Source organism: Xiphophorus maculatus, chromosome 7 (genome assembly GCF_002775205.1).
Source record: "Xiphophorus maculatus strain JP 163 A chromosome 7, X_maculatus-5.0-male, whole genome shotgun sequence".
In the NCBI taxonomy this organism is placed as follows: Eukaryota; Metazoa; Chordata; class Actinopteri; order Cyprinodontiformes; family Poeciliidae; genus Xiphophorus; species Xiphophorus maculatus.
In genome coordinates this window covers 19,531,395-19,552,087 of record NC_036449.1, presented here as the reverse complement: position 1 = coordinate 19,552,087, position 20,693 = coordinate 19,531,395, and the positions used below count along the sequence as shown (strand labels likewise).

The 20,693-nt window shown below is 37.2% G+C and overlaps 3 protein-coding genes across 5 annotated transcripts; 2 read left to right on the top strand and 1 right to left on the bottom strand.

The window, feature by feature from the left end:
• The first annotated feature begins 798 nt into the window (after window positions 1–798).
• Window positions 799–5,440, top strand: ercc1 (ERCC excision repair 1, endonuclease non-catalytic subunit). Its single transcript, XM_005800699.3, has 9 exons — window positions 799–971; window positions 1,136–1,543; window positions 1,686–1,789; window positions 3,143–3,242; window positions 3,996–4,072; window positions 4,328–4,427; window positions 4,589–4,660; window positions 5,047–5,115; window positions 5,203–5,440. Exons 1-9 carry the CDS (start codon window positions 912–914, stop codon window positions 5,263–5,265), a joined length of 1,053 nt encoding a protein of 350 aa, XP_005800756.1. The 5' UTR covers window positions 799–911; the 3' UTR covers window positions 5,266–5,440.
• Window positions 5,441–6,424: 984 nt separating this feature from the next.
• prmt2 (protein arginine methyltransferase 2) lies at window positions 6,425–17,843 on the top strand. Of its 2 annotated transcripts, XM_005800728.2 has the most exons (9): window positions 6,425–6,643; window positions 6,729–6,923; window positions 9,196–9,357; window positions 10,980–11,144; window positions 11,432–11,607; window positions 13,348–13,477; window positions 13,557–13,693; window positions 14,858–15,023; window positions 15,106–17,843. In XM_005800728.2, the coding sequence occupies exons 1-9, from the start codon at window positions 6,557–6,559 to the stop codon at window positions 15,136–15,138; spliced, it is 1,251 nt and encodes a 416-aa protein (XP_005800785.1). In that variant the 5' UTR covers window positions 6,425–6,556; the 3' UTR covers window positions 15,139–17,843. The 2 variants fall into 2 exon arrangements, with proteins under 2 accessions (XP_005800785.1, XP_023193063.1); XM_023337295.1 differs by having other exon boundaries at window positions 14,858–17,843.
• Window positions 17,390–20,444, bottom strand: LOC111609334 (zinc finger protein 3 homolog). 2 transcript variants are annotated; one of them, XM_023337296.1, is made up of 2 exons: window positions 20,265–20,444; window positions 17,390–19,223 (listed from the first exon to the last, which is right to left on the bottom strand). In XM_023337296.1, the coding sequence occupies exon 2, from the start codon at window positions 19,183–19,185 to the stop codon at window positions 18,127–18,129; it is 1,059 nt and encodes a 352-aa protein (XP_023193064.1). In that variant the 5' UTR covers window positions 19,186–19,223; window positions 20,265–20,444; the 3' UTR covers window positions 17,390–18,126. The 2 variants fall into 2 exon arrangements, with proteins under 2 accessions (XP_023193064.1, XP_023193066.1); XM_023337298.1 differs by lacking the exon at window positions 20,265–20,444 and adding an exon at window positions 20,025–20,207.
• Window positions 20,445–20,693: the final 249 nt, after the last annotated feature.

The following is a 20,693-nucleotide window of genomic DNA, read 5'->3' as shown; positions in this document are numbered from 1 at the left end:
CTAATCAGTGTAATAAACTAAAGGTGACTGCATTGTCTTACAACTGATTTTCAAAAGTATATAAAAGTATATTTATCTATTGCAAAAAAGAATTAAGGATAGATAACTGGTAGTTAGATTTTTAAGAGACTTGTATAATTCTAAAATTAATCCTAGGAAATAAATGAATAAATAAATATAGGATGCATTTATTTCTCATCATTTTTCACCAGATGAAATGTTTTCAAACTGACTCCAAGAGGGGCATTTGTCAAGCCTGCCCAGAAAAGCATTTTGGGAAAAAAAATGTTAAAGTTAGCATGAATAATGTCTATGGAAGCTTATATAAATGTTCACAAGAGATGACAAAACAAAATGGACAGGGCATTCACCCTTGAAGCCACATGGAGGCAGTGTACTAATTAGTCAAATTATGAAGTGAAAATGTATAGAGTAGATTTTGACATCATAGCAAAGATGAAAAGATGGACTAAAACAAACCTGTAGATTTTAAGAAAAAAGTCAGAGGCAATTTATTTGAAGTAATATGTTTAAATCCTTTGTTTAAAGCTTGCTAAAAAAAAAAAAGTAACTTAAAGTATCTATTTTGTATTTTTCAATCCTCCATCCTATGAGTCAATTATAGAAGGGTTAGCTCAAGTTTTACTGAAACCTAGCAAAACATACTTACACTCATTACCTTATAACATTTTACTTAGCGACAGAATAAATAGAAAAGAAAAGAAAAGAGGGGGGAGAATTGTAGTTTAGTGTTGTTAACTACATGTGAAGGTCGTGCTTTTATTTTGGTAGTGTTGGTCCCGGAAGTGTGTCGTCTCCTGCTTTTTCTGTTGAGTAAAGAATGTTTGTAAAAGTTTACGGATAAATTCAGGGCATGTTTTACTGCGAAACGTTTTTATAAAATTAAAGACATGAAGAAGAGGTTTCACATCGATCTGGACGATTCTGCTTTCACTAAAGAAAGAACACCGGTCTGTATTTTGATATAGCCACTAGCTGTGTAGCTAAATGGTTAGCCCTTCAGCCTGTTTAAAGAACCTTCAATTTCAGATTTCTTTCAAAATATTTTATCAAGGACAATACTGTGAAAAATATGTCAAATCAATTCTCATATTGTTATTTGATTGTCTTCCAGCTAAAGCCGCAGTTTCAGCCTTTATCCAAAGGACAACAAAACACAGCCGCTCCAGCTACGTCTGCCACAGAGTCAGTTACAAAATCATCTGTGCAGCCCATCTCCTATGCAGATTACATTGTCCAGAGTAAAACTACAACAGCTGCTGCTCCACAGGGAGATGCTCCCTCTAAACTGGTCAGGGCTGAGGGAGCTGGAATCAGCAGTCTGCAGTCTGTGTCGTCCCTCACTGGGGGCTCTGAAACTGTTCAAGACTGTGTCAAAGGGGCTGAAGTTCAGCCCGAGGAGGTGAAAAGGAATGATGAAAAACACGAGACTGCTGCTGAGGATAACAGCAGTCTTCCTACTGTCATCCAGGGTCCCAAACCAGTGGGATCTGGGAGCAGCATTATTGTCAGTCCTCGACAGGTAAGCTTGGACTTGTAAATACATTGGACTCACTAAAGTACAAGATATCTATGCTTATGTGCATCAACAATTATACGCTTGTTGATGAGTGTCAATTTTGATTTATTAATTGTTTACATTTTTGTTTTTTTTTCTTCTGCAGAGGAGTAATCCCATTCTAAAGTTTGTGAGGAGCGTGCCCTGGGAGTTTGGAGATGTTGTTCCTGATTACGTCTTGGGACAGACAACTTGTGCTCTTTTCCTCAGGTGGGTGGCTTTAGGGGGCTATGAAGTAAGCAATGTTTTTTCCTCACAAAGATTTTTCCTAAAATAGAGGTGGAGGGAAACTGTGCAGCAGCACTATTTTTGTTAAATATTGCGATGATATCAGAAGTAATAAATTCACCTTGTCCTATATTATCTCCTTCTCATCTGCCATTACATTGTCTACTACTCTGTTTGGGGTCTTTCATATCTTTGGTACTCCCTGTGTTACTGTTTTCATGCAGTAACACTCCATCCAGCAGACTGAATATGTTATTGGTATAAAAAGCATCAATTCCTGACAAATTGATTGCAACAGAATGCAGTCAATGTATTTCAGATGTACTTTGCAATATTGTTATACGGACTGAATCTGTTGTTGAAAAATATTATGCAGCCCCCTTCTAAATAATTTTGAAATTTTAGATATTTGAATTCCTACCATAGGTGGAGAGCTTATTGACAGTAACATTGTATTTGGCTTTGTGACACCCTTTATTATTAAAACAACTAAGACTAAACTTTTATTGTCAAAGTAGGGCATGTTTTATTTCATTAGTGAATAAAACTTGCCCAAGATACATTTTTGAATGTTCTGGATTATTGATATTTATGTTAATACTGCTCTCTCCACACTTCACAATTTAGGTTCTGCCTATTGTGACTCTTTTGATTTATTGTTCAGAATAGCTCGCTTTGTTTTTAATGGGGATATTTTTTGTGGCTTTATTAAGCCTATGAGACAATAGCACTATACTTTGTGTACAAAGCTTTAGTGAGTCTACTCCTCCTCTCATTTGAGTACCTTCCTAACACCTTCAATGACTTTCAATGATTTATGGAGGATGCCCAGAATTGTTTCTGAACTTGGCAGAACTGTGTTCTCATTTTTTGCACTTTGGCAATGGATTAATCTTCAAATTAGACTAAAGCTTATTTTTGTGTGTTTTGGGAAGAGTTTAAATCTTTCCTAAAGGTTTTAAGTGACCAGTACAACTTCTGTTTTTAAACTGGATTTTGTTTCTGCAATATGTTGACTCTGACTTATTTTGTTTAGATATTTTGGTGTTCATTTCTAACTTTTATCTTGCCTGATATTTCTGACTCTTCCTTCCTATTATTGCATTACAAACTGTACATTCCTATTATTGAATTGCATTGATGCACTGATGTTGCTATGATGATTAATTGAGATCTATTGTGCAGCTCTGTTCAAAAAGGTAAATCATTTTTAGGAAACATGGAGTGGTGATTTTCTATTTGATTCGTGAAGTTTGTCCTAACGCTTGTTCTGTTTTATGTTTTGTGATTTTTTTTCTCTTTTTTCATGATGATGGCTTTGGCCCTGATTTGAAGCCTGAGGTATCACAACCTAAATCCAAACTATATCCATGACCGTTTAAAGCAGCTTGGAAGTACATTCACCTTACGTGTGTTGCTGGTTCAAGTTGATGTGGTAAGTAATGTTTAATCACTGTCACAGTGGACTTGCGTTTAAGGTTGATACATCACTTGCAGCCAAACACTATTATCAGAGAAGAATGTCACATAGTTTGCTGAATCTTTATATTTATCTATATTTATCATTTTTCAATTTGCTGTGCAACACCCACTAATACAGAGTAACAGTACATTTCAAAATATGCTTTTGTTCTAGTAGTCAACATTACTTTTCTTAATGCACTTTTCTATGTAATTTAAAATTACAGTAGATTCCAAATTTACTTTAATGCTTGTCTGTGTTCAGATGAATTTCACTTTACTATTTGTAAAGTAAAACAATTTGTTCAAAGATCTAAAAAATAATTTAAAAATGTTCGAGGCTACTATTTCATACTTAAATAGATGTATATAAAATGGTAACACAAATAATTTTGTAATCAGAACATCCTTGGGCCGTCTTCCGTTACCGTCAGGCTATTTAAATCAGCTTTAACAGAAGACTAACTGTAATGTGAGCTCCCCTTATAGAACTATTCATCTATGAAGTGTATCTTGCTTCCACAGAATTGGGTTTGCTTACAACTGTACAACTGAAGTGTGCAGCTGGTTGCTATTTTTGGCATCACATGCAGCAAAAAATACCAGATGTCATAAAATTGGCCTATTTGAAAAATAAGCCTACTGTCTTACCATTTAATGTAAGAGATCATCATTAAGAGTAATGTATAATATCAAAGTGTAAATTTATTTGGTTTTATATGTGCAGAAAGATCCTCATCACGCTTTAAAGGAACTGGCTCGCATCTGTGTTATGGCCGACTGCACTCTTATCTTGGCTTGGAGGTAAAATTAACAAATGTCATACATCAGTGTTCAGAGAAACTCTTTAACTTCTTCAGCACGTTTAAATTGTATAAAGAAATGATAAAGCTAAGTTTGTATTTTTTGTTCTATGTCACCGAATTGTATGTGTTAGCATGACCACCCTAAGATGGCCTTTGTTTATAGTTTTTAAATAATTTCATATACTGTAAATAAACTTGTGAACCACAGTTGAGCACTTTTCTCTCTTTATTTTACTTAATATTAAATTGGCAGTCCAGAAGAAGCAGGACGTTACCTTGAAACATACAAGTCATATGAGAAGAAGCCAGCGGATCTTCTGAAGGAGCAAGTTGAAAAAGACTACCTGTCAAAGGTCTGTTTGTATTTTTGTTTTGTGTTAGAAATTTGATTATTCTGTACATTTCTTCCCACAAAAATAGACTAATATTATTTATTTAAAAATAGATTATAAAAAACTGAAATACAGCTGAGTCAACTTTGTACCAGCACATAAATGTTTGTGTTTCTTTAAAGGTTACAGATTGCCTGACGACTGTGAAGTCTATAAACAAAACAGATGCCATAACCTTGCTATCCACTTTTTCTGTGAGTATTTCTGTGAAACAACTATGAGGCCATCTTGGATTGACTTATTTCCAGAATGGACAATATATTACTCACACAGGAGCTACGAAAGAATATTTAATACAGACCATATAAAATGTCACCCTTTTTTTTAAGTCTGAGCTCAGAAATCTACAGAGTGCTTGGTAATTTGTTCCCATTTCTTATCAGTCTTCTCAGCTGGATGCTCTTAATTGTGAAGAAATTAAAAATATATCTTATTATGAAATGTTTTATAAAATGACTTGATTTTTTTCATTTCAATATTTTAGCACATTAACTGTTCTGTTTCAACTGTTAACACGACTTGGATAGAATGCTGCGGGCACTATACAGATAACATACTGTGCTTTCTACTTCTTGTCCAGTCTGTAGAGGGAATCATCAATGCCTCTAAAGAAGACTTGGTTCTCTGTCCGGGCCTCGGACCACAAAAGGTGGAGACATATGGATCTTAAGGAAGGCTCATAATGATTATGCCAAGCATTTATTGAACATTGCTGATTTACCTTTTGCGTTGACAGGCAAAACGTCTTTATGATGTCCTGCATAAGCCTTTTCTGAAGTCAAGAACAAACAACAGCTGACATGGAAAGAATTGAAGAAAATAAGCTGTCCCATTGAACAACCTTAACTAAGACACAATTTAAAGTACTTAATTGTAAGCACAAACTATTTTGATTTTAAAAATTACTTGAACCATTTTATGCTGTTCTATGTTTTGGGGACTATGTTTTTTACAGTAATAAATGTTATTTTTCTACAGTATATTCTCCCCTTTGTGTATTGATTACTGTTTGGCCTCTTTTAAATTTCTTCTGTTTTTGCTTTCTTTTCACACTTAGCTGTTTTAGATCATCTTACTGCCAAAAGCAGCAAAGAAACAAGACCATCACATTACCACATTGTTTGACGTTTTACGCTAGATAGTGTGACGCACCTTTTCAGAAAGTTCACTTTTGTTGCTTGAGAATTCATCCATGGGTGTCATTTCAGCCCAGTTTCTTATTGCTGAAACATGACCACTAACCTCAGTTGAGCCAAGAGAAGTTTGTAGTGCTTTAGATCTAGTTACTGTTTAGTAATTTTGGTTGGCCATTCACTCTTAAGAAAATCCATTACTGCTCCATGCAGTCTCAATTTGTAGATAATGGCTCCCATCATGGGTTATTGGATACTCAAGGCATTATAAAGCTTTGTAAGGATTTATCTAGGCTGATAAATGTTAGTGATTATATGTCTAGCAGTAATCAAGCCTGGGTGTAGTACAATTAGCCAATATTTTTTAATCACATTTAAATCATGATTTAACAAGATGGCAATTACTGTACTTTCTCCATATTAGACATGGTTTGTTTAGATAGCTTTTTTTCCTTTATAAAAAATTAAGCATTGCGGAGTAAAAATATAAATTTTAAAAGTTAAATATCCTTATTATGTTATCAGATAATTGATTTTGTGGGAGCTGAAAGTGCTTTTTATGTAAATGCGTCTTAGTTTACCTTGTATGTTATAAAACAGCAAGATCCAAAATCCTTGAAATAGATAATGATCACGATGTCAAATCTTTTAATTTTAAACGAACACAACTATTGTCACGAATTAAAATTTATTGTATGCTGTAAAATAAATGTGGATGGTTTGGATTATTTTCAGTAATCCGACATGACGAATAGAAGAGTTTTGAAATTTCCGACAGCCGTGAAGGCTCCCAAGTCAACGTCAAAAACAGGAAGTGGTTTCCGCACTGAGTTTTGCCGCTTGTTTCGCTATAGTAACATATGACTGTTTTGACTGTTATAAAAGGTGGTTCAGAGGTTAAAATAGATTGTATTAAAAGGCAAAATCAATTCTTTGTCAAAGCCTCCTGTTTAAAACATGCAGACGGAGAAAGTAGAAGAAGAGGAGGATGCTCCTGAAGAGTATGTTGCCCTGTGTGATTTCACTGCAAGCGGCTCTGAGCAGGTTATTCTTCTGCCAGTCAAACTTCTTGTAAGATTTTGTAATAAAACTGTCAGTATTAGCCATTTTGCTCCGTTTTGTTCCACAGTTGAGTTTCATCACAGGAGACAAGCTGCTTGTGCACAACAAGTCTTCAGCAGATTGGTGGTGGGCAGAACTGCAGGGGGTGATCGGTTATGTTCCTGCCAGCTATCTGCGCCTGGATGGTGCTGAGGAGGGGGACGACACCTCATTAGAGGATCCCTGGCAGGATGACGAATACTTCGGCAGCTATGGGACACTGGTTAGAAACATAGAACTGTCATTTTTCTGTTTCAATTTTCGCCAAGTTTCACAAAATGACTAATACTCTATTTAATAAAATCAATCAACCTTGCATCTTGCAATCTTGCACTCCCACAGAGTCTTAAACATAGCAGGACCAACTAATTATGTTAGTTGATCCGGTGTGAACTTTTTAAAACTCTAATGCTAATGACTCAAAATGTTGCTTTCTCGTTGCATTGTGTTATCATTTTGTAATGAAGTAACAGTGCAAAAGTATTTTCATCCCTTGAATGTTTTCACTTTTTGTCAAAATACTGCCACAAGTTGCCTAATCGTGTAGGTGTTAGAAAAATAACTCCCCTTTTACTTTCCAAACAAAAATCTTAAAAGTGTGACATGTTTTGTAATTACCACTCTGATAGCCCTAAATAAAACCAAGTGTAACAAACTGCCTTCAGAAGTCACTGAATTAGTAACGCTGTAAGAGCTGCAGTAATGCACAGCTCAGAAGGGAGAGATTATTTTGCCAAAAGACAAAGCAAATGTACTGTATCTCATTTGTGGTCAGATGAGATCTAACCAATAGTGCTAAGTGTCTCATTATGCTGTCGAGATGCTTCTTTTTAGCAGGCACGGGGAGGCTGGTCAGAGTTGCTCTGAAGATGGAAGCATCTAAATAAAGGGCAGTCTGGCTAGAAAACCTGTTAGAGGGTGAAAAAAGATTTCAGACAGGGGTCAAAGGTTTACTTTCAGGCATGCAAATGACCCTAAAAATACTGTTGAAGCTGAAATAACATGGTTTACATCAACTAATATCCATACGTAAAAATGTCCCACTCAAAATCCAGACCAAAGTCAAAGGGAGAATTTATATATATGGACACTCTTCATCAAGTATAGCCATTTTGCTAGGTTGAATAGGCAAAAACGTTAGTCTTGAGATATAGCAAGCATGTACCACAACAGACTTGCTATAAAATGAGGTTGCAGTATCATCTCTGGAGGCGCTAAATACAAGTGCACAACACACTTTCTTACTTAGTTGTAAACATTTTTGAAAATAATGTTTGGTCCACTTCACAGTAATGTATTGCTTTGTGTCTGGTCTGTCATATAAAATTGATTCTACTTAATGGTTGCATGACAAAACTTACAATACTTTTTCAAGACACTGTATATTTAGCTTCAAAAATTGAATGAATAATCAGATACATTTTCACAGGAGTGTGTAAATGTGTGTCCAAGTCCTAAGCCATCTAACCTTCAGAGTTGTTACTTTTAAAGTGCTTCAACATGTCAGTTTATGGGGGACTTAAAGTGACATGAAAGGAGAAACAGGATAAACCTTCACAACAGCTCTTGATGTTTGGTAATGCAACAACGTCATTAAAGAAATTGAAAGTATGTCACACCTAGAATGCATTTGAAAGTCAAGGCTCCTGTAAAAATGCAAATACTAGAAACTCCAATAAATAATCAAAGCAGTCACCAAGATGCTCTTGCTGACATGCATTTGTGCAGATTTTCTCTCAACGTTATTGACACTTTTGTTGTGCACATTTTGCTTGGGAGAAGAACATCACAGTTTATTGCCAATAGTTTTAAAATAGATTTGTTAGGAATAGCTATAAATAAACTGCCCTCGGAAAGATAATGCAACTGTACAAAAAAACCCTGTAATCACACTATTGAGTTTGTGAGAATAAAGTCTGGGATTATATCTGTTGTGTTTCTGCATCTGATTATGGTTATTAATCTTCATTAAACAATTCATAATATAATATATTTTGGTTGTACTTCACACGGACATCATTCTAGGACCAAGACAGAACAGTGAAGGGCATGGTACAGAGACAAAGACTTTATTAGAAATCTGTCTCCTACCTCAGACCCACAGATGGGCCCTATATGGATTTATCAATACACGCTGCAGTTAAACTGCAGATATTCAAGACCCATGATCAGGGTTGTAGATTCTAATTTGCACAAACTTCAGTCAGACGAAGGATCGATGAGCCAAACTGACTAGATTAGCATCCTTGCTGAAACAAGCCCTCTGCTCTCTGCTGCTAATGCAGGACAGATTACATAAAAGCACAAATCAATTTCTGCTGTATAAATGTTCATTTAAATACAGCAGATGTTTGTGTGGCTTAACTGTGAAACAATGTACCTCGTAACGTAATTTCAGTTACTTTCCTGTATAAAAATTAGTTTAATTGATATACATACGTATCCACAGGCTGTAGTGTTGCACATATCAGTTATTTAATGTGTTTGTCGCACAGAGACTTCACCTGGAGATGCTGTCGGACCGGAGCCGGACCGAGACATACCGGCAGGTTATTGTCAGCAATAGCGCTTCACTTAGGGATAAAGTGGTGATGGACCTCGGCTGTGGGACTGGCATTATCAGCATGTTCTGTGCTCAGCTGGCCAAACCTTCTATGGTAAAAACAGCAGATAAGTTCTAGCTGAACACAGTTTAATGTTTTGTCTTCTGAGGGTTTCAAATGTATCAAACGTTTCAAGAATTCATACCCCTTCCTTCAGATGTTATATATTTTGCTGTATATAACTACAAACAATGGATTTATTGGGATTTTTATGATGGGTCAACCCAGTGCATAGTTGTGAAGTGAAAGTAATATAATTCATGACTATTGTTTTCTTCATTCATATGAAAATCCGAGAAGTTTAACACATACAGTATATGTATGAAACCAATTTACAGGTCTCAGAGCCCCTTTTCAAATAAAATACTGCATGCATTTTGGGTTTTGTTTTCTGGTAGCTTTGCAGGACTACAGACTGAGGCTTTTGCCCACCAAAATAGCTTTAAATAACTAAGCTCAGTCAGATTAGATCTGGAGCATCTCTAAACATTGGTTTTAAAGTCTTGAATAAAACTCTAAATTAGATTTGGCTGTAAGCCTTTCCAACACATAAATATGCTATGTTGTGGGCCATTTTATTGTAGGTTTGTTTTGATCTCATTTGTATCCAGAGAACTTTGTTTGAGGTGTCCCCTACATGGCTTGTGACTAATTTCTGTGATTAATGCTGTCCTTGCCAGGCCTGTCAGTTCAGATGGATGACCATGTCTTTGTAGGTTTGCTGTTGTACCATACTCTTTGTATTTTATTATCATAAATTAAACAGCGCTCTATGGGATTATCAAAACTTTGGATTGTTTTATAATTTGTCCTTGCTTAAGGCAGAGGTTCCCAAAGATGTTCTTTTGCCCCCCCAGTGGTTCCCAAAGATTTTCTGGGCCCCCCAATAGATTACAATAAAATCCCCCCCCTCACCCCCAAAAAATCAACTGGGCACACACATCGTTCAACGATGTAACCTATACTGTACACATATTTTGTTTTCAAACTCCACTGAAGTTTATTTCATACTTCAGGTTGCAACAAAACACACTACAAACCATCTTTACAGTGAAACACTTTTGTGTAACTTGTTGTTTTTCATTCTTCCATACTACTTCCCGCTCCCCCCTGGCAATGGAACTGCGTCCCCCCCAGGGGGCGCGCCCCACACTTTGGGAACCACTGCTTTAAGGTTTCCAATAAGGGTCTCCCTGCTGTGCTCCTTGGTCATAGTGATGTCTTTTGTTTACTAATGTTCTCGAACAAATCTCTGAGGGCTTCACACAGTAGTTGTATTTGTATTGAGTTTACACAAAGATTTACTCTTTTTACTAATTAGGTTGGCTCTAAAGGCAATTTGGGAGTACTAGGTTTGATATAAGGGCACAGAATTAAAGATTGTTAAATACATCACTCCACCATGTGTTTAACAAATTTATTTGCAAAAACCTTTCAAAACTATGCCTTATGTTTCTTCTATTTCACAATTATGCACTGTTGTGTGTTGATCTGTCACAACAAAAATCGTGATAAGATTAATTGAATTCTCTGAATGGTTGCTTCTGCAAGATCCTATATGTGCTTCACACTATTCATTAATGTATTTATACCTCCATCTCTTGGACAATCCCTGTTACTACTACAGAGACACAACTTGGTGTTAACACTGCTCTAATTATTTGGTGGTTCTGTAGGTGTATGCTGTAGAGGCAAGCTCCATGGTGGAGCACACCAGACAGCTGGTGAAGCAGAACGGCTGTGAGGAGGTGGTCACTGTGCTCCAGGGGCGAGCAGAGGAGCTTGAGCTGCCAGAGCAGGTGGACATCCTGGTGTCTGAGTGGATGGGCAACTGTCTGCTGGTAATTATTAAACCTTCAGTGTTGCTTGTTATAAAATTTTCTGTAGTGTGCATAAAGCCTGTAACTTTCAAATTTGGTGTTTATTGTTTGGGAGTGATTTTAGAAGCAATGTGTAAAGTCGAGCTCGCAGACTTCCAATGATCTATCCAATGAACAAAAGTAAAAAAATGTTAATGACTTTCATCTAGGTCAGATTAGTGTATTTTATTTTACAGTCTTTTTCTTTGGTCTCACCTTTATATTAAAGATTTAAATATCTCAAATTTTTTTACTTTTTATTGGTCCAGTTTGAGTTCATGGTGGAGTCGGTCCTCTTGGCCAGGGATCGCTGGCTCCGGGATGGTGGTGTGATGTGGCCCTCCTCAGCAGCTTTAGCTCTGGTTCCATGTCAGGCCGACAACTACTACACAGAGAAAATGGCCTTCTGGGAGCGACCTTATGGCCTGGACTTCACACCACTACAGTAAGAGCCATTGGTCAGCAGTGGAGCTGAACATTATCTTTTTGTCTACTTTTGTTTGCATTGCTCACTCCTCATTTTCAGAGTTTGTACACAAATGTGTAGGTGGTAGATTGATGTAGTGAGGTTTGAGATTTCTTACCTAGTGGGATGAGTCCTGTGGCACCTAGTGGAGGGGGCCTCTAAAGCAAATCAGGCTTTTAACTTTGCATCACTTACAACAATAAGCTGTTTCTTTTTCTAATAAACTGTTCAGAGTCTGAAAAAGTCTCAATTTCATGCTTTGCAAGATACAGAGCCAAACACTTCTGCAGGTTCTTCATGGTGGATAGCAATGTCTTTTTTTTTATGAAAGTCAGTGAAAATTAGACACTAGGATCAACAAAAGGCTCATGAAACAAAATGAAACAAGGAAAAATAACACGAATGAGCAAGAAAAAGGTTCAGATATAGATTTAAAAATAGATTTTTAAGGAAACCAAATAAGTAATGCACAGTAATGACATTAATGGCATTTATTCCTGTCACAAGAATTATGAACCTGTTAGATATTTTTTTAAACTTTGTTTTAAACACTAAACTTCTAAATGGTATTGATATTAAATTAATTACATTTTATTCAAGTTTGTTGAAGCTGAGACAGATGGAGAAGTAGTGGAACACTGGCCTTGAGCACTGTCTGCATATGTGCTGCAGAGGGAGCTAAAAATTATTCTTTTTGGTTTCTGTTGTGTGAGGTCTTGATTTTTGAAGAGGTCATTGTTTTCTTACCCAATTAAATGAAGTTTAAATAAAAATTGGGTGAAACTTTAAGCTTAGAAGGAACTGTGTGCTTTGGACAGATGAACAAAAGTCAGGCTTTTTCGAAACAGAGATTTTAGGTGGGTTTGGTTTGAAAAAAAGGAATATGTTGAAAAGCATATCATGCCCAGGGTTAAGTATGGGGAAGGATGTGTGATTCGGTGGGCCTGTTTCTCCACTATCCCTTGGAAACCTGTTAGAGTGGATGGCACCAATACCCTCTACCTGCATAGTTTAACTAAAACTTTGGGGGAATCTTGTCAATGGATCTTTGAATTGGATATTTATCCAAAAACATGTGGTCAAACCAACACAGAAATGGTTTAATTAACATAAAATCTACCTTTTTAGCCATATCAGCTTGTAAACCTTATGGAAATGTGTGCGGGGTGTTTTCAGTGTGAGATTAATCACTAGCAAAAATGTGTATTAATTTTAAGGATTTTAAACAATTTCTATCAGAAATGCTAGTGGATATTACTTTGTGTCCATATTTATTCAGAAGCCGAGCAAGTAAAAAACTTGAGCTGACCCAAATGTCTTAATGATTCTAGTTCATTCATCTATAAAGTCATAGCTTTATTGCAGCTTCATAAAACACTGTGATTAAGGGTTATAAAATAAATTGAGTTACAGGAGGAAACATGTATTTCATGACAAGGAGAAGAAGTGAAATAAAATATAATGACTTATTACATTTGTATTTAAAATAATTGAAATGTGATTACAAAAACATGTAGCTCCCGAAAGAACTTTAGAAATAATTGGATGAAGTAAATTTTATTTTGTGCCCTGAAGAAAATCATTCATGCATACATACATACATACAACAGATCATACTGTTTCATGTATTATAAATTCCTCCTTCAATCATTTTTAATGCTTTCTGTAGGAGCAGATTAATTTCTTTTTTGGCTCCTGATTGATGTCTCATCCCTGCAGGCCTTTGGCACAGCAGGAGTTCTTCACCAAGCCAAAGTTCAGCCATCTTATTGACCCTGAGGACTGCCTCTCTGCTCCCTGTGATGTCATCTGCCTTAACATGTACACTGTACAAGTGAGAGACCTTGAGGTATCAAATGGACTTCTCTATTGCAAGAGACTGTAGTTCTTATCTTTTGATACTAATGGAGCAGAGTTTCATTTCTCAGGAAATGAAGGGTGAGTTTCAGTTTTGTGTGGAGAAGCCTGGAATTTTCCACGGATTCACGGCCTGGTTCACTGTTCAGTTTGAAAGCCTGGAGATGGGAGGAGCAACAGTGGAGCTCAACACCGGACCAAACTCAGAGTAAAAATCTAACTGCAACTACACTAAATAAAAGTATCTAATTCACACGTTCAAAATCCATCAATAAATTAGAATATACTCTAGTTTCGATAATTTAATTTAAAAACTCATTTATAGATTCATTACACAAAGCATTTATTTCTTTTACTTTATTTTATACATCTATGATAAGAAATTCTTTAATAGTCTAGCTGCATCCTATCTACATAATTTACTAAACGTTCACATGCTCAGGTTTCATTGAGAAACTCAGGTTTCATTGAGTTTCTCCTCAATGTTTTGAAATCAAAGTTAAAATGTGAGAAGAAATTAATGTTCTAAGTGGACTGTAAAGTATCATGCTGCTACTTGTCTACACCACTTAGCCTGAAGAGTCATTTTTAGTGCCCATTTCAAAACTTGTTTCTCTTCTCCATCCTTTGACTAATTATACACAAAACACCAAATATGCTACTCTTCTGGCTTTTACTTATTTTATTCTAACCGTTTTATTCTATGTTCTATTTAACTGTAGTTTGGCAAAACTGTGAAACACTTTGGTCAGCTATTTCTCTTTTACATTTGCTGAATAAAGGCATTGAAGTTAAGGAAGGTAAAATGCTAAGGCCCATTTTCAGGATACATCTGTGTGCGTTGCCTCATCTTGTGAGTTTCTCTCAAAATCGTTAAAAATTCTTTGCTTTGCAATCTTTTTAGGGCTTATTCACTTTTTCTACCAAATCTTAATTTGGAGATTTACGTTGTATTCCACTGGATACCAATTAGATACATGGGTTGTATACCCATTGAATACAACATCCTGTGAACAGCAACCTATTTTAGCAACTATATTTTTCTGTGGTTTAGCCACCATTTGGGTTTAATAACTTTCTGCTGGACAACTATCAAGTCAGTAGTCGTGTCCATGATTATGTAGGCCTTAATATAACATTTCTGTATGCAATGTTCTGTGTTTTATTGGTGTCAAGTGTTAAAATATTTGTAGAAACTAATTTTCTGGTGTTAATTGGCTGCAAACCATAGTCATTAAATAGAATATGAGTGAATATGAGTTTTACTGTTTGAATTGAATTTCTATAGTATACAAATGTTTCAATATTCTAATTTACTGAGAACCAGCTGTGTTATGAAATGACTCTTTGTTTATGATCTGTTAATCCTCAGTCCAACCCATTGGAAGCAGACTTTGTTCATGCTGGACAGGCCGATCCAGGTGTACACCGGAGACTCCATCCATGGAAACATTGTCCTGCGCAGAAACCCAGTGTGGAGACGCCACATGACCGTTATGTTGCACTGGAACATCAACAGCAACACGGACGACTGCCAGGCAAATATCTCACTAAACATCCATATTCATAAATGTGCTGTTGTTTTCATGACTTTTGTTCACTTTCTCCTTACATTTATAGGCTGGAACAAAAAGTTTCCCCATGTGGAGGTGACTGGTTTGTGGCGAATCAACAGTAAACCAGTCAAATATGTCCACTCTTTGCCCATGAGCTGCTGCTGACCAGTAATCAGAAGCAGTTACTGAAAATGTGACACCCAGGGTGCTACCTGGCAGGCCATTTGAGTCTTTAGTGATGCAACTGATCACTAAAGGGACAGGTGGTCACACAACAGGTCATTCTTTAAGAGCAGCATGTGACTGAAAAGAAGAAATTGAGGAGTCACTGATAGAGGAAAATAGGGGTCATGAAAGAGTAGCAAGAAACTCTTTAAGGTACAACAGAAAAAAATATGTTTTAATCTTTATTCTACTCAAAGATTAGATTTAAAGATTTTTTACAATGGTTTAAAAAAAGCTTAATTTACATTTTCACTTATTTAACTGATATTCAATTATTTAAACACCTAAAGATAAGATTTTTGTTAATTAGCTTTTCATGTTAAAGTAAGCAATAAATTAAGAATTTGTGGATTACCAGTAACAAGCTAAAGTAATAATTTAAAAAGTCGAAACACTTCTGTTGAGGTGCACTACTAATCTGCTGGGTAAAAATTGTCTTCTACACTTAGACAATATTTGCATAAAGCACAAGTCAGGGTTTGGTAACTAAAGCCAGCAACATTATAAAGATAAAACTGTTATAAAAAATACAGCTTGTAAACTATGATGGGCAGCATGTATTACTTTTGTTACTCCACAAAGAATGTCAAAAAAGTCCAACACCTCACCATTACATTTAGTTGGTGAAAATGATCAAGATTGTGCATTTCCACTGTAGGAACCTTTCCCAGGAACTAGGGTAGTATTCATATTTTAGGGCTTATTATTGTCACTGCAGTTAATGCAGGGTTTATTTTTTTTAGCTCCTGTATCGTCTATATCTTATGGTAATTTTAAAACATAAAAAGCAGTAATTGGCATTTTTGTTTGTCAACACAACATTTAAATCCATCCATAGGTGTTGAATATCAGTGTTTTACACAGTAGCCAATTTTAATACATTATTCAAGTCTCGTAACCTTAATGAAAATCAGTAAACGATAAGGAGGTAATGCTGTCAAAGCTATTTTGTTACGAGTTTAATCCATTTTATGTGTAATTTCAGGATTCAAGTCAAAAAGATCGCCACCTCAAGAGTCTATCATTAAATCTATGCCTTAATGACACAGATGCAGCTCTTTTGAGACTCAGTGCTACTTTATTCGTTATAAATATATATGGATTATTACAATCCGAGTTTTATTTTATTTCATCTGCTGTGTTACATATCTACTGAGTAAAAACTGCACAATGAGCATGGCTCTAGATCACAAGGTTTGTAATATTTAGCTTTTTCCACCTTTCCTGTTGCCCTAAAAACGTTTCTATACAGAAAAGTCTGAGAGAAATTCAAATAAGCTTGTCACAGTTATTTCTTTTTTATTCTAGAAGTCCATATCTTTTTTTTTTGCTTTCTCGTCTCAATTGTAGGAGGAGGTCTGTATTCAAAGAATAGTGAAGATGAGCACCAATGGCTCAGCTGTAAGAGTGACACTCAAAGTAAACTTTTGGACCTCACAGTGGAAATGCACAAATCTGACATAAAAAAACAACATAGAAACACTCCAATAAATAATGTTCCACATGCTCAAAATAAAACATATTTTTGCTCAGACCTGTATTTAAAAATTAAAATAATAAATATATGGTATAGATAGCATATTTGTAATTCTATTTTTTTCTGTAGCAAAATAAATGATCGTTCCTTTGCTATTTTTAAATAAAACAAACAATTATGTTTTTTATTTTCAAATATTCTTTTCCTTAGTTCTCTTACCATGATATCTCATATTGGGCCGTACCTTTTACAAAAATGTTGTATAGCTTTGCACACATGGGGCTGTAGATAATAAAATTAAATTACAAAATGAGATGAAAGGACAGGTATGTTCTGTGTGCACAAATATTAACCAAGTAATAGAGGGGGGTGCAAACTGTAGAGGATTTGAGAAGAATCAAGAGAAGCTACCAAGAACTACATTTATCTTGTATTTCTATTATATTCCATAACTGCATCCTATAGAGGATGTCGGAAGAAAAATGTACAGTGAAGAAAAACAGTCCGCCATGTTGGATTAACCGAGATTAACTGAGGTATAAGATGCTCAGAGACGTGACAAAGGTAAGGAAGGCTAAAACCTGAACATCACAAAACAAGAAAAATAATCTGAAGCATATGGACTGTGCCAAGAAATATCTGAAGACAGATTTTTCAAAGGTTTTATGGCTTGATGAAATGAGAGTGACCTGATGGACCTGGTGGATGGACATGTGGATCAGTAATGTGCCAGAGCTCCAAGTCAGACGTCAAAGTGGAGCCCATTATTAAAGATGACGTTTGGATCTTATCGGGTTGAAGATGGACTCAAAATCGACTCCCAAAGATACGGCAGTTTTTTTAAGATACTTTCTACAGGCAGCAGTACAGGAAGAAGTCTACATCTTTCAAAGAGACAATGATTTTTATGCAGGATAAAGGCTAGCCAGAAAAGGTGTTAAAGATGGAAAACTGCTGACAGATGTTGCTCACCTGACCTGTGGGCAGTTAAACAGGAAATGTACAGTGAAGAAAAACAGTCCGCCATGTTGGATTAAACAAGAACACTATGAATACTGTATGTTGACTAATAAAAACAAGGTTTGCTTGATAATTGTGAACACCGTACTTGCATGACTCTTGTATTCCACTTTAACTCAGTGACCTCAGTGTTATAAGTTTTCTCTTTAGCATCTATTTCTGTCATGTTTATCACACCCACAATATTATGTTTACAAAAACTATTCACTCTGACAGTATTTCTCATCAAGTAAATAACAGAAGTTTGTGGAATACTACTACCTATTTTCTCATTTGTAAACATTTATACAAAATGCTGAAGTTGACACTAACGTGTTGCACCTGTTTGCTGAAGCAGAAGTGTTTTGAAGCATTTCCTCTTGGTTAAACATCAGTCTCAGTTTTTATTGTGATGTGTGTTTTCATCTCCGAGGATAACTCCTGATTGGGTAAGCTCTCTGGGGAAGGAAGCCCCTTCCCCAGAAGGGAGAGCGGAACAAACTGTGGAGGCTTAACAACTTCGTATTTAACACAATTTTTTTCCTTTTTCTGCTTCAAGTGTTTGTCACAGTGGTTCACGAACGTTTCCAACTTGACGAAGGTCTTGTTGCATACTTTGCAGTGATAAGGTCGCTGGCCTTTTTTTAGGCGTATGTGAAGCCGGATGTATGAAGAGCGCACAAAAGTGCGGCAGCAGACGCCGCACTTAAGATCCACCATGTTGCTTTGCGCTTCGTGTGGCTTGTTGACTGGAGGCGCGGGTGCAGAAATGATAGCAGGAACAGGTGCAGGTCTGGCTTGTCCGGCGGCCTCAAGAGCCTTGTGGGAGAGCAGAGTAGACATAGAGCGGAAGCCTGCGCCACACTGTTCACATTTGTAGGGCCTTTCACCGGTGTGGAGTCGAATGTGTGCCAGAAGCCCGGCCTTCTGGGTAAACGACTTGCTGCAGTAGGTGCATTTAAAAGGCTTCTCTCCTGTGTGCAGCCGACGGTGGGTCTTCAAGTGTGAGGCGCGCCCAAAGTTCTTTCCACACTCGGGGCATTTAAACGGTTTATCACCACTGTGGATCACCTTGTGAGCCATCAAGTGGGAGGACTGATGGAAGAACTTACCGCAGATGTTACACCTGAACTTCCTTTCCTTGTTGTGGGAGGTGAGGTGAAGACTCAGGTGGGCAGATGAGATGAAGGTTTTGTTGCATATGCTGCAGCTGTGAGGGTCCAGTCGAATGCGCCGATGGGCTCGCCGGCCGTTAGGGGGGCTGCTGCTGCCTCCAGCCTCACAGGATGGACATTTGAATGGAGCATCTCTGCTGTCTGTCTGCTTCTGCTGAGCTGATGCGGAATCATAGTGGGAGTCCAGTTGTGGTGGGCTGAAACTGCACCCGCACTCTGAGCAGAGCCTGGACTCCTCCTGCTGCTGGTCATCGGTTTTATCCAGCATCCTGATATTTACAACCACACCAAGGAGGGACTGATAACCTATAAAGGAAATAGAAACACATAACTAGATAAAATGATATGGAGCTTTTAGTTATGTTTTAAAGTGTTATAAAGTGACGGTTTGACAAAAGGCAGACTGTAATGGCTAGATGATTGTAGCTTTGGAGGGATGCCCCCAGGCTGAAGCAATTAGCATCTAATAATGGAATCTATTTCTCAGTTTTATTTTTGTTTTTCCGCAGGTTTAGAGGTAGACTTCAAGGGTGTTGACTATGCTTCTTTCTCTCCTCTACTCCTATCTTCTTACCTTTTAAACCTTTTCCCGACACACACACACACACACACCTACACCACACTTCTATGTCCTGTCCTGTTCACACCGCCGGACAGGACATGTTAAGAAAAATCAAATATATTTTATAAATATACACACGGGTCTACCCGTGTAGACACGTGTGGAATAAAATATTTAACCCTGTGGACCAAGCTAAGAAGCAGTTAATGCTGGTTTTGACTGAAAGGTGTCAGAAAACATCACCGTTACTGCGGGCCACTCTGCTTGCCTGTGGTGCACCCCTCCAAAACATCCTAAAAAACCACGTAAGCATAAGAGTTGGACGTTGGAACAATGGAAGATTACGGCCTGACCTGATAAATCACGTTTATATCTAAGGGAACACAGGCTTTGCTTATGGGAAGAAAGCACACTGGCAGAGGCAGCGTGACGCTTCACAGCAGGGGTACAAGACCTCTGGGTCACAGAGGGTTCCCAATAACTTCAGAATCAGTTACAGCACATTATTAGGCAGGTGGTCATAATGTTATACAAGAATGGTTTACCTGCTGTAGACAACGCACAGCTCAACCTCCCCGCTTTATACCGCAGTATCTTTTAATCGGTGATTTATTTCATCCCCATAATGTGGCAGTTATAATTAAACAGAGCAAGTAGACAGAACATAAACGGGCAAATCTTAAAACCTCACTTAAAATCCGCCCAGTAAAGCTCCTGTCATCATGCTGCGGCCTGCAGCGCCGTAAACAAAGCGGGGGATGCAAACCAACAAAGACTTCACATACCGTGCTCATTTTTTTCCTAACAAAGCGGATTTCTTTTGTTTTGGGTGTTCTTCCTGTGAGCCGCTGTTAAAACATAGCCAGAAACTGGGTTTAATTAACACATTTCAGGGAGTGTTGTGCCGTGTTTCGTCGTTTTCTTTTCTGGAAGGAGGCTGCTCCGTTTTTCTGTGCAGGAACAGAGCTGCAGCATCATCTAGCGAGCGGCGGACCCCGGCACCAAAGCCTAATAGTGGTCGACAGCGCTGTTTAGCGGTTACTTGGATGAATTAACTCTCGTTTCCCGGTCTTGTGCGCATCACAGGGGAACAGAATTGCGCACAAGACCGGTATGTTTCGTTTACTGGGAAACCAGATGAAACACGATGCTTTAGATTCATTACCCTAACTTCTCGGCGCCTGATTTACTGAGAAATGAAAGTTACCGAGCAT